The sequence below is a fragment of the Cyphomyrmex costatus genome, unplaced genomic scaffold (genome assembly GCF_001594065.2).
Source record: "Cyphomyrmex costatus isolate MS0001 unplaced genomic scaffold, Ccosl1.0 scaffold166, whole genome shotgun sequence".
Taxonomy (NCBI): Eukaryota; Metazoa; Arthropoda; class Insecta; order Hymenoptera; family Formicidae; genus Cyphomyrmex; species Cyphomyrmex costatus.
The window spans coordinates 343734-357874 of NW_017275674.1; the positions used below are offsets into that span (position 1 = coordinate 343734).

At 35.9% G+C, this 14141-nt stretch overlaps 1 protein-coding gene across 3 annotated transcripts; it reads right to left on the reverse strand.

Moving 5' to 3' along the window:
• Positions 1–2453: 2453 nt before the first annotated feature.
• On the reverse strand, positions 2454–8468 carry LOC108771827 (zinc finger protein 160). Of its 3 annotated transcripts, none has more exons than XM_018537201.1 (8): positions 8248–8468; positions 7883–7970; positions 7568–7678; positions 6820–7480; positions 6254–6346; positions 4615–4773; positions 4177–4480; positions 2454–4098 (listed from the first exon to the last, which is right to left on the reverse strand). In XM_018537201.1, exons 2-8 carry the CDS (start codon positions 7949–7951, stop codon positions 3798–3800), a joined length of 1698 nt encoding a protein of 565 aa, XP_018392703.1. In that variant the 5' UTR covers positions 7952–7970; positions 8248–8468; the 3' UTR covers positions 2454–3797. The 3 variants fall into 3 exon arrangements, with proteins under 3 accessions (XP_018392703.1, XP_018392702.1, XP_018392704.1); XM_018537200.1 differs by having other exon boundaries at positions 6820–7483; XM_018537202.1 differs by lacking the exon at positions 7883–7970 and having other exon boundaries at positions 6820–7483.
• Positions 8469–14141: the final 5673 nt, after the last annotated feature.

The following is a 14141-nucleotide window of genomic DNA, read 5'->3' on the forward strand; positions in this document are numbered from 1 at the left end:
ATTAGAGCGATGTAATCAAAATAGAAACTTTTCCCCACAAAAAAATAAATTTCACATGAATATTAATAATTGAAGATCGCATCGTGTCGAGAGCATTGTTCACATTGTCGCGTAGTGATTCTTATTCTGTACTTTCTTTTACATCATGTTATTTCCGCGACAACGATTAGAGCCCTCCTTATTCGATTTTGAAATATTTTTAATCGTAATCTTCACAATCTTAATCTGTTTCTGCAGGTGAATGTAGATATCATTGTTTTTTTCCAGGCACAAATGTTCGATCATAAAATAACATGAAACTGTGGCAAAGTAAATTTTTTACTCACTTTATACTCACATAATTATATATTAATGTGCGTTTTATATATATATAAATATTTATATAAATATCGAATATATCTCGGAAAGTCTGCCTGAAGGAGTCTGTAAAATTTATTTAAGAGAAAAAAGCGGAAGGCGATAAGACAAAAGAAAATATATTAAGCGTCCTAGATGTCAATTCTTGTAAAATAATTTTGTTCGATTAACTTTCGATCGTCACATAAAGAAAACAAACGTGAGCAACGGACTAAAATAATTTCTTTCGCTGAATTACGGATTTGAGATATATCGAAAAACAATTAGCCTCGCCTGATTTAATAGCTAAACCTATTTGTTTACCAATACTGCGCATTTTTCTTCTAATTTTACAAGACAAGGACATGATTGTGAAATATACGAGAATCGCTTTATTGTCACCCTTCTGCGTTACTGTCTTTTAAGTTATAATTTTAGTTATTAGTGAAAGAAAATGTTTGCGCAACGAATAAACGAAACAACGAAGTTTTCAAAATTTTTGCTATTAATATTTTGAAAAATATGTACGAGATGCCAAATATATACGTATACATCATAATGTTCGATTAAAATGATTCCATCAACATTCGATTCGAAAGGTACTTCGATTCCATCTTCGTTGTTCGTTTATTCGATGTGCACCAGCTCAGAAAGAAACGTGACAACTGTAATAATACTGTCTGCAGTGAAACGATTGAATTATTTGCGCCTACTTTAGTAAATATATAGAATACTGAAGTGTGACGTTCTCGCTTCGATAAAATTATTTATCGGGATGGGTTCTCTCTGAACAAATGTTTAAAAAAAACGGAAAAAAAAAGAAATATCGCTACTGTGCAAAATGTACTAAAATGTTAAAATTGAAGATTATCTTTATTTTATTTTACATCCTCATAATCAACGTAAAAAATAGATTCATGCATCGGTTTAAAATGGAAAAATCTTTTTCTTTTTTTTCGCAGTACAGAAAGAGAGAACAAAATATTGCCGTTTCGTGGTGAACTGACGATGCTGCATTATGTGCTGACTATGATTCATATTTTAACTTAGGTATATCTAATCTGTGACTCCCGACAGTTTGGAGTTTCGAGCACATATATCACCACCAGTTTCTCCGTCTTTGACCGTATTTACTCGAGCTTATCTAATTCATTATGTAGCTAAGACCATTTTGCGAATTAACAGTTCGCAAAAGTCACAAGCGCAGCGAAGTTGCAACACAAAGTGATGATAAATGAACTATAAAATTAATTGCACGTGAGTCACGATTTAGACACCTCTATTTCTAATCCCGAAAAAACCGAACACGAGAATAGGAAATTCAGCATAAAAGTTTCTAGTCTAATTGAAAATACTGTAACAGGTATTACTATCATATAAAAGTAAAATTATGTAATTGTGTACCTTTATTTTACAAGTTAATTAGTAAAACAAAGAAATATCCCCAATTCTCCAGATTCCGAATGGCAAATTTATAGGTAATTACGTAGACTGTCTTGTAAAACTCTCCGCGAATACTTAATACATCAGTTTCATGTATAAAAAGAATTATTTTGGACACCCTTAAACCGCTAATATCTTCTTTGCAATTATAAAATCTTTTAAAATTATACAAAAAAAGAGAGACTATTGTTCGAAAATAATTCACAAAGAAGCCCATCGAAGTGTTTTCTTCTGATTTTGATGAGTTTTGAATATGTTGCTTTTTAGACAAGAATAGGAATACTTTTTTTTTTTATAAATTAGAGAAGAAAAATCCGATTTTCTTCATAAGAATATACTCTATTTCTAAAAGTACGATTGAGCCTTTACAAGAAAAAATACATGTCCTTTATTTTTGTTTCGAAAACAATATATTTAAAGCTCATTAAAACTATAGAGGAAAACACTTCCATGAGTTTCTTTGTCAGTGACGAGTTTGCGAGTAAAAATGCAAAAAAAAATAAATAAATAAAAGGAGAAACATTTGCATTTGAAATTGCGTAACAATTGCAAAAGCATTTTCGGGAGAGTATCCAAATAATAACTTTGAAAGTGAGATTGAAAGTGGTATAGCACACAAGTCACCAATCATGAATGTGTGCAGCTATCAATATAGATATAATCTATTCGTTTGGTGATCATTGATACTTAAAAGTAGCGACGGTGCGGGATCGCTTTAACAAGTGGGGATATAAAAATTAATGTATATATATATATATATATTTATATGTATATAATCTAGCTTTGCTACTTGTTACAAACTAGCAACTATTCAGTTATAATATATTCATATCGTTCGCGGCTTCTTAAAATTATAAAACGGTTTTGCTTGCCCGTCAATATTCACTATTATTATTGCAGCCCCAACGAATTATATAGGTATGCCGCACTACTCCCCAGTTTTTCATAATGATCGTTGTCATCGTCAGTGATGCCTTCTGATCTCGAATGACTGGACGGAAGAGAGCTCGCACAAATCGCGATGTCGTTCCGTTCCACGCTATCCGCAAGTACAAAATTACCCGCGGCGTTGTACAGAATTTTCGTTAACTACATGCTCACTAGCGTGTTTATCAATTGTTAGATAAATAATTTATACGGTCGAAATTAAATAGATACTTTAAACATTATTGATATTTTAAACACTGAGAAACGCACATTCTATCATCATGATATCGAGAAAAATTGAAAGGGCCGAGGTTTGGGCATTTTTCAACATAATTTTTAAATTTGCTAAAAGAAGGGAAAAAATACTCGATACCTTATACTTGCGCTTTTCATTACCGAAACACACGCCGTCGCAATCCTCCGTTGTTACAATCATTCGAAAGTACACTTTGTCGGGCTAATCGTAAAATTTGTCGGAACTATTGCACAATGCCATTCATGAAACGGCAAGACGTATAGCAATTTTGTTCTCAATGGACAAATTAACGATTATTACATATGTATGAAAGAATGATACGATTACATTACATTTTTTGTTTTATTTTAGAAAACTAATATACGAAATGTATGCCGCGACACGGTTTAATTGTTTTTTTTCCACCTTTCCGAATGGCAAAATATAAAGGTAGACATATTTTTTCTCTATTACTTCACAAAAAGACTTCGTTGATTGGCGGTTTTAAATCGTCCAATTGTATATTACGAATTAAATTTCCGAGGATATATTCCACGAAATTTGTCACTCGCACAAGTTTCACGCAGAGTCTCTCCGTCCATTATTTTTTCTTTTTCCGTTTTTTTACCCTTAATATCTTTATCCATATTTAAATCCGAGTGGCCGCACATACACAAAAAAAGAGATGCGCTGTTCACAGTCACTCATGTAGGATTCACTTGACTCTTTTAGAGTAAAATCCATTATTTTTTATATTATATCCATGGATTTTGCCGTTCTCGAAATTAATATTAAAAAAAAAAGGTTAAAAAAGTTAACCTCTTTACCAACTCCTGAAAGGTATTCTCTAGCTGAATCATTTAGGCTCTGGGAAGGCCACCTGACACTTGTAGACCTCGTCGAGTATAACTTGGCCTTGCCCTTGGCTGACAGTGACAGGAGTAGTCGCATTCACGACCACAACCTGACCTTGTTGCGCCTGCTGCGGCTGTTGCTGCTGCTGTGACTGTTGCTGCTGATTACTCGCGTTGGCCTGCTGTGCGTTTGCTGGGTTATTCGCATTCTGATTTCGCGCCGTCTGACCGTATTTCTCGTGGATCGCACGATGACGCTTCAATGCAAAACGATCGGAAAAGCCGATCTCACATATATCGCACCTAAAAACACAAAGGAAATGTCATGCATGCGAAAAAGACACGCACTTCGTCAACTAGATCTATGAGTGCTAATGTTACCTATGCGGTTTTTCACCGGTATGGACTTTTGCGTGATTTTTTAGATGCGTGGCTTGATTGAAGGCGGATCCGCAGATATTACACCTATATGGCTTCTCGCCAGTGTGAATTCTTCTGTGATTCCAGAGCGTTGAATGTCTGGCAAACGTCTTTTCACAAACCTCGCATTGGTAAGGTCGCTCGCCAGAATGAATTCGTTCGTGATTCTTCAAGTGTGGACTCTGCGAAAACTGCATGCCGCAAACGTTGCATTTGAACGGCTTTTCGCCAGTATGCACTCTTCCATGATTCTTTAAATAGGCAGCTATAAAGGAAAAGAAATCAAAATTGTACTAGAAAATAAGCTTACATAATCTTTAGTTAGTCAGTATGCATAGAAAGGATTATATGTCATTATCTTAATGTTTTTTTAATTAATTAATTTAATCGTCTACTTACCCTTAGCAAAGGCTAAACCACAAACTTCACATTTGAATGGTTTATCTCCCGAATGAAGTCTTTTATGGGACCAGAGTGAAGAATATCGAGAAAATGTACCATCACAAACGTTACAATGAAATGGTTTCTCCGCTTGATTTTGACTGTTTTGCTTGCCACCTGAAATTGAAAGCATAAAGAAAGCTTTAGTTTTCCTCGAAGGGCCAGTTCTACAAAAGTATAATAAGCTCGAAGTTATTTCGCGAGGAATCTATGAATCTATGCGATATGAGTTCGTGATACTAATGTTTACATTTTTGTTCTTATATCCAAAAAATGGAATATGAATGGACATGGAATATGAAATCACAAAATGAATGATTGAATGTAAAGATTATTGTATGAAACAATCTGATCATGCGGGTTGTTATAAAAGTTAGTGCACTGAGAAAATCTGAACGCCACAAGCAATATGAGACTTTGCGGTTTTGTTTATTACGTAATTTACTCTATGAAAAATGGTGAAATCATCTCCAATGAGCTATATCGCGAAATAAAGTGAAAGAATTATAAATAGCCGAACGAAAATTTAATAAGTTCATCTTACGTACAGAAAATATAAAAATTTGGCGATTTTATAATTTATAAAACTGTCCCTTAGGGGAGATTTTTATTCTGTGCCATTGTTCTTAAATTTAGATGTCGACAGTTCTACTAACAAGAAAGAAGAAATAACAGCAAAATGAAATAATCACAATCACTTTGTAAGAATCGAGATAGCAAGAATATTAAACAATAGACGAACAAAATAAGAAAGATAACAGAAATGTATATTTTACCTACAAGAACACATGCAAGCAAAAATAAAGTAACGTTAAATAAAAACAATAGCAAAAATCCGACATTTACAGATATTGATTTAAATTTATTGATAAAACATTCGACGTGTATTTATTTAACTATTTAAAATGTCGTCGAGTATTTATAATAAATACGTTTTGGAAGAGTTTATTAATTGACTTAAATTGAATTTAAACGTCGAGTTTTCAGAGAGTCCATAAAACTATGTATATAATATAATAAAAAAATGTAATTCCAATATATTTCTCTATAATAAAATTCAATGTTCTATAAAATTATGTGTTGGCGCGTTGTGACTCAAACATCAATAAAACTGCAAATACTGAAGTTATCACAGAGAATAAATTTGAACTGTCATCATCACAAAGGCAGACACGATATTACTCAGACATACTAATCGCAAAACAGATTCCATACTCTGTGTTGACGATAATTATATCCGACTTACTTCCTATGACGATGCGGCCTGTAGCCTTGCAGCCGCCACACTTTGCGAGGGAACTGATTCCGGAATCTAGTTTTTCGTCGTGTTTACCTACCATATATCACCCGATGTACGATCATGATAGCAATGAAAAGTATGAAGGGAAAAGGTTGACGAAATATCTGAATAAAATGTCGCTGATATTGGGATATACTACATAATTCCTTGTTAGAACGTTTATATTAACATAAAATTTAAAATATATATAAACTTTGGATGCTTTCAAAACGCTTTATCAGCAACATCTTTCTTCGGCTTATTAAGGGTATTAAGTGACATCCAATCAGTGGCCGAGAGCTAACAAATGATGCTTACCAATAAAAATAATTCCGGTGCCGTTGCACTTGTGACATTTGGTAACACTGGTAACACCCCTTCGTTTCACAGGATGATGACCAGGTTTGATAGCTACACAAACAAATGCATATTTTGTTAAATAAATTTCATCTCCTTACTCTCTGTCTAATATCAGTCTGAACTTAATAATTGATTTTAATAATAAAAACAGAATTGATTAAATATTTTTTAAAAGCATGTTTTTAATGCTTCATACATGCCTTAAACAATGTTATGAAAAACATATTTAAAAATATGTTAAAAATGTCAATCAAGCATGTTTCAAATATGTTTAATAATTAAAATATGCTCAATCGACATTTTCGATGAAACATAATTTTTATCAACTCTGAATATAACTTCTACATTGTATAAGAATTACAGTACATAATATTTTATACAAGAATCTATAGTTCCACAATGTAAAAATCTTAAAAAAATTTTTAATGCCACAAAATAATTGCATTTATTTGCATTATTATTGAAATCAATATGACCATAAAATTAACACTAGCTATAGCTGAAATTAATTAATATTGACATACTCTTTTTAACTTTAGTTGGGTGATGTTCGCATGGGTCCTCACTGCCACAATCTTCACAAATTTGCACCTTTGGTTTCTGATGCATATTTGTTTTGTGACTTTTCAATTCTCCTGGTAATGCAAAACACGCTCCACAAATGTCACAAGTATATGGTCTTTCTGGTGTAGTGGCGACAGTCACTGTTGTTGGCGTTTGTACCACAATCTGCTGTGGCTGCTGCTGCTGCTGCTGCTGCAGATTACTGGGCGTTGAGGTATGAATCCGCTTATGATGCTGCAGCAGGCTCATATGACCAAAGACCAGGCCACAAATCTCACACTTGAAGGTTGCATTTGCGGTAGCAGCAGCAATACTCATCTGATTTAGCAATGTATTATAACCGACAGGTTGAACATCGAAACGATAACAACCTTTATCGTCGGTGATTGCACTAATTGTGCTCACCGCATTTGTCTGAACCTTCTGCAACATGTTGACGTTGTAATAGAAAGAGGAAGGGAACTCAGTAGTGGTCGTCTGTTGCTGCTGTTGAGACTTGTCCTCCTTCTTGTCCGATGTGACGTACATCTGCTGGGTCTGCTGCTGCTGCTGCTGCGACTGCTGACCCTGCGCAGCAGCTTGTTGCTGCTGAATCTGCTGAGGGTCAAACATTGCTGTTTGCTGCTGTAGAAAAGAAACATTAAATACAATTAGAGAGTAGAAACTTGAATTCGTTTCTTTTCATTTATCATAAGATAATAGACGTACCTGTCTCTGGTCTCCGTAACTCGAATTGCTCTGCTCCGTTTGGGTAAAGCTATTAGTTTGCTCCGTTTGAGTAAACATGGAACACTTCAATGGCTGCTCGATCGGTTGACTCTGTTGATCAGAAAGGTGCATTAGGTGCTCCGATATAGAATGCATAAATTATTTGAGAAATTATATAACTACAGGCATTTTATTCTCGTAAATACGAGCCACAAGTTAGATATGGAATACTTGAAAATAAAACTGATCAGCAGTCGATCATTGTGTGCTCGCAAATATACACGCTTCCTCGCTTGCCTCACGCGCGACGCATACCTGCTGTATTTGATCAGGACGGGTTGTGTTCAACCACACCACGTTGTTGCCATTTGATTCTAGGGCCATTGATGTATTGCCTTTGACCCTGCACAATCAATAGGCGGTCGTTATAAACTGTCGGCTCAAGCGAGAACGTGCGAGGTATGCGAGAAGCAACCGGCAGGAGGTCCCCGATGAACAACACCCCGGCCAGAGAACACGGCAAGGGTGAAGAGGGACGCGTTCAGACACAGGCGCGACGGACGCAGCGGGGGCAAAAAAAGCACGATGCCAGGCCTCGCTCAGGCCGTTTGGCGCGCGCGGTAAGAGGAAGAGACGAACCAACAGGCGCGCGAACGTGGTCGTACAATAAACATACTCACGTGTAATATTCCGACGGGCCGCGGGGTTAATAGTCCGGCTGCCGAACGGTAACCGATGATCCTCTAGTTGCCATGACGGCGGCGGCGGCGGCGGCGGTGGTGGTGGCGGCGCAAGCTGCCGCGAGGCAGGCACCACGAAGACGACCTCGCGGGTACGCGCGGGCATGCACGTCGCCGTAAGCACACACGATGCGGCTCACGTCCAGCATCTACGAAGGAAGAAGAGCGGTCGTGGGGTGTGGGGGGCGGGAGGGAGGGGGGGGTAGCGCGGCGAGACTCTTCCCACACCGTGTTGCGTGCCGCGCGCGCGACGCTCTTATCGCCGCGCTGTTGGAGCCGCGCGCGAGAAATCAATGGCGTTCGATTTCGACGGACGCTTCCTCACACAACGGTAACTTCCGATGCCGGAGCTGCGTCATCCGAAATCGCGACGTCTTGGAGTTCTCTCCCGTGTTCCGTTCACCCACTACTCCGTCCGGTTCGTTTCGGTTCGGCTCGGCTCGGGTTCGCTTGGGTTGGTTTGGCTTGGCTTGGAGCGGGATCGGCTTGGCTCGTCCAACCATGCGCGCTCGTTATTATACTCCAGCACGCGGTTTTAAGCGCGCGCGAACAGATCACCTCTCTTTTCGTCACACGCTTGTCAACGTCGGCCCGCGCAAATCATGGTCGGCTGCGTAGAGCGGCGCGGTGGCGGTTGCGGCGACTGTGGGTACGAAACGCGCGGCGCGGCGCGGCCGCCGCCGCTCCTTCCTCGTCGCGTACGTCGTTTCCTCTTTGTCGCTCCCTTTCGCCCGCTCTGTCCCGCTTCCTCGCTTGTTCACCTCGCTCGCTCGCACTTTGTCCGCACCTCGTTTGACGGCGGTAGCGACCGCGTAAATACCGTCGTGCGCGGTGTTACGCGGCTGGACGAGATTCACGGCGTTATCCGTGGCACGGGCTAGGCCGGGATGCGATATGGCGTACCTTACGACGCGTTAACGACGGCTCACGGTGGCCATTACGCGCGACGAGGACAACAATGGGCGACACGGAACGCGCGCTGGGTGCCTCCCCTCCCCCCGCTCCGTTCGGGTCCCCCCCCCTCCCCTCCCTCCTCTCTACCTCGTCCCGAATGCCTCTTTCCGAAGCGTTTACGGGCGCCTGCCGTCGACGCAGCCGTTCGCTCCCGTCAAGGTCAACTGCGCGGCGGCGCATGCGCGCCGCGATGCGCGCGCCAATTGGCGCGCTAGTCAAGCGGCACCCGGCGAGACGCTGCGCTCACGGAGCGTCTTTTTCGTCCCTTTCTTCCGGCCGCACCACGTCGCGTCGCGTCGCGTTGCACCTTCTGCGGATCTTCTGCACTATGAATGGGACCGAGCATGCGTTCGCGACTCGGTAGCGCGAAAGAGATGAAGTGAGAGAAGGAATAGAGAAAGCGGAATCTGCACATGGAAAGAACGAACTTCTCTTTTGGTTTCGTGGTCAGCTTGGAATATTGCGCGTAGCGTTGAATATTTTCCTTTCAGTTACACTTTCTGCACCTGCGGTCGTTTTCTTTTTCTTCGACACGCGAATACACACGACTATTTCAAGTTTTCGATTTAGTTTGTCAAGTTGAGTGATAATTGAACTTTGTGCACTTCTTTCAAATTGATGTTTAATTACATTTCTTTGTATTAATAGCTACCACTACACTCACGTGACTAAAATCTTAGTAATATGGTTGTAATTGGAAAATTTCTTAATAGATGACGCTAGTTTTCCGCTATTTTGTTCGTTTCCGTTTTGTGGCTATGAAAAGAAGAAATCTTATATATTTTTCATGGTAAAATCGTTTTCATTTATTTAAATTCGTTAATTTACATTCTATTTTTATTTCGTTTGTATCCAGTTGGAATTGATCGTTGACTCGACGTCAATGTGAATAATCGGTGTCGAATATCCCTAGGCAGCACACGACATCCATTGGATGTTCAGTGGATGTCTGCTATTTGAGCTGTTACTTGATATTTTTGTTATCTATAGATATCGTTATGATTGTTTTATGTTGACCAGTTACGAATATTTGTACATAAGATTTCTATTGTTTTCGCGACCAGTTTTACTTAAATACATAGATATATATGCTGCATGTACTTTTGCAGAACTTATTTGCTTCAATTCTATATATAAAGTTGCTTCAAAGGCAATAGAAACTTTATAAAAATATTCGCAATTGCTGAATTATAAAGAAATTATTATAATAAAGTAAAATATGACAAAAAATAATATCAGTATTTGTATTAATCGTTTATTACGCATCGATTTGATTAATTATTTCTGGCTAAATAGGGTTTAGTTTATTTGTAGAGTATAGACACTTGGTCGTAAAGTATCATACAAAAAATCAAATTTAATTGTAATTATTTTTTAGGAAACGCTATCCAGTCTATTCAAAACGAGCCTGAAGTTTGTGTACTGATAATTATAATTTTCTATAGTATTGAAAAAAAAATTCAATCTCTCAATATATCCTATGTGAATTTTTTCATATTTTATAATCTTAATTATATAATAGAAATAAGTTGCATAATTGCTGCAAAATTAGTCGAACTCAAAAAATTTGATTGCTGCCATTTGGTTTTTAATGCGTAATCGTGTCACACCGCAAAACTTGCGTTATTTTTATCACGAAGGCAATGACACTACTTTTTTCTCTTTAGCCAATGTTGCTTCTGAAAGATGCAGTTATTTTGGTCGTGTATAGTTTATTTTTTTCTTAAATCTCATTAAGTGTCATGTAAATGTTCAAAAGTCGAAATATTTATTTATATAAATATTATAAATTGTCTAGCTTATAAATTGTCTGGTTGCTTGTTCTGGGATATATTAAACTAGCGCGAAAAACATGCACTTATAAATAGATGTCCTGATGCTCGACGCGATGCAATCGAAGGCGTACTTTTTGAGTCACCCGTTATTTTGAGAAGTAACTCTTTGTTCTGGTATATATCGTTAAGGTGGAGAAGAATATCCGGAGATTTTTTATTTTTATACATAATCGCGTCTACAACATAATGTAATTGGATTAAAATAGATTCTAGGAACATTTCCCGATTTTTAATTATCAATTTAATTACATAAATGAATAGCAGACATTTTTTTCTGAGAAACATTTTTAAAACAGAAGAAACAAGAAAAAACAGAAAAAAAGTGGTTCAATAAATTTTACCTAATTTAGCAATTAATTTCTATTTTATGTCTCGTAATGAACAGTTTGAATTTTAATTAACAAACGATTCAGACTAATTGCTGTTCAGATAAATTTTTTCGGATGTATTAATCTAAATCATTTTAAATAAATAGATAATTCAGCGAATAAATTAATGTCTGATTGTAAGTATTAAAGATTCGCGTTTTACAGTCATAATTTCTAAACATTTATATAGTCGTAATATCTAAAAGTTATAAAGATTCTTTATCTCTTTATTTTTTTCATATTATTACGTATTTGCTTTGAGCACATAGTGAGTAGAAACAATAAAGTAGAAGAAACAAGTTATGGTGAAGCGTGTGTGAGTTTTATATATAATTGTTCGACTATAATTTCACATTTCTACTCTCAATGAAACGGAAATATGCATCGAGTGCACGCGCTCTAATATTTTTTACTCTACAGTCTCCAACAATCACAGTCGTATACAAAGCTCTTATGTTCTGAATATTCTTTTACACATGTTTATTCTCATTTCTTGTTCAAGTCTTCGATATCGGACGCAGGCACAGCCGAAAGCAGGTAGCTCATGTCTTCAAAATAAGACATTATACGGGCAAAAAGAATTCAGTTTTTATTTATATTCCTTCTTATTTAGTTTTATATTGTATAACTTAAAAGTTTATTTATTTCATGTAGCAAATTAGGACACATTTCCTGATGCATCGTATGTATTATAACAGTGCATATATTAATTATAAATATTTAAATACTACGTTAAAGATAATATTTCATATACGATATCCATTTCTATCACATTATTTTTAGCGACATTTGAAGTCGTATGGGACAATCTACACAGTAGAATATAATATAATATATTTTATATCGAATGGTGTATGCTACAAAAATATTTTTCTTAAATTAAATAATATGATAAAGTTTAGATAAATTAATAAAATATGTATATAAATATTTAAATAAGCATGCGTGTGCTATAAATAAATTAATATTTATAATTATATAAATTCTCAACGAAATATCAATGTTTGTATTTGAAATTTGTACGTATTTTTGAAGAGCTTCATACATTTATGTGAGAGATAAAATCAATGTTTACCCGTCAAATAATATTCTACAAATCCAAATCCCTGTTACGTTCGTATAGTTTTCCCAGCAGAACGAAACTTCTGACATTTCTTTCGTAGACGTTAGAGATAAAAGATAAAAATTAAGATGGTGGAAATTTAAAACTATAAAAATCAATAAAAAGAATTTTGTTTTAACTTAAAAGAAAGTAATAAATAATAAAAAACGAATAGAACGATATAAGTAAGAAAAATAAATAAAGATAAAAAATAAAAATAATAAAAAATTAATAGAAAATATTAGTGGAAAATATATTCACATCATATATATGTAATATAAAATTTCAGAATAAATATATAAAAGATATAAATTCATAATTCAACTTTGAAATGTATTATCGAAATAGATAAAAATAAATATTTTTGTTTAATTAAAAATGTTAATAGAGAAAGTATATTGTAAAAAATTAATTTCAGCCTCAATCAGAAATTAAAGCAGGATATTTTGCTGCGAATCTTAGTAAAGTAATTGAGAATTTTAATAGAAATATGCCACAACGTGGCGTATGGAAAGAGTACGACACCCGATGTGAAATGCACTTGCTGAATCTAATATTTTTTTCAACTGTTTGTTATTATGGTTGAATACAACATGTTTTTTTGTCGCAATTTCGCGAACGTGTTTAACGAAAAGACTCATATCTCATGTTTTATAAATTTGCTGTTCCGTAATAGGAATATCTGAACAAATGAATTACCCGCATTGTCAATATTTGTTCTTTTATTTAAAAAATTCGATTAATGTCATTTACATTGAAGAGAATATGAAGATATGTGTAATACTTTGCTTTGAGTTACATGAATCATTTCTTTCTAAGAATAAATCTTCATCATTGACTTTCCTCTCCCCAAAATGACATCGATCGTAAATTACGATGAGTCATTATCTCTGATTTGATTTTCGTCTCGATTCTCCAGGGAACACGTTCACGCGGGCATACCGCTGGCAAACGTTTGCTTACGTCTTTCGCGGAGGCTGTTTCCGCAAAATATAAATAATAGCAGTTCGATGGCGATTACGACTCATTTCAAACGGTTGTTCTGACCATCAGATAATATAAGCAAGCTCCGTTGTGTTTTTACATTATGACGGGATACAGTGACCAATCAACTGTAAACCTAGATACAAATTTAATCCGCGCGTATTCAATTTTTGGAGATATAAGAAGCTCCTAATTATTATAAATATATAGATTTGTATAGAAACTGTAAATGCAATTTAAAACTTTCTAATGCTTGATTATTATAGTTGAAATGTTACAAAAAATTTATTTTCAAATCTTCTTTTAATATCTTTAAATGTCTACTGGAATATTCTTCATTTAATCCATTAGTGCGACGACAGAATCGATATAAATACATAATAACTCCGTGAAATAAAAAATTTCTCATGTAGGAGTAATCGCCTTATACGTATGATATCGAATAGCTGAAAAATTCAATATATTTTCTGTCGCGATACATTTGTCCAATGTAATTACAATTTAGATTTATGATAAAATAGTGTGAACAAATGCTTTTATTATTGTTACACGTACAAATATATGGCAAATATAATTTTAAATAGAAATTTA

What these genes read in the sequence shown, in the direction of transcription:
- LOC108771827 (XM_018537200.1), bottom strand. Translation starts at nt 7,951, where the DNA reads ATGGCCCTAGAATCAAATGGCAACAACGTGGTGTGGTTGAACACAACC. An exon ending in GTTACGGAGACCAGAGACAG is followed by an intron (nt 7,484 to 7,567) that starts GTACGTCTATTA and finishes TCTTTTCTACAG; the next exon opens with CAGCAAACAGCAATGTTTGA. An exon ending in CACCGGAATTATTTTTATTG is followed by an intron (nt 4,774 to 6,253) that starts GTAAGCATCATT and finishes TTTCAATTTCAG; the next exon opens with GTGGCAAGCAAAACAGTCAA.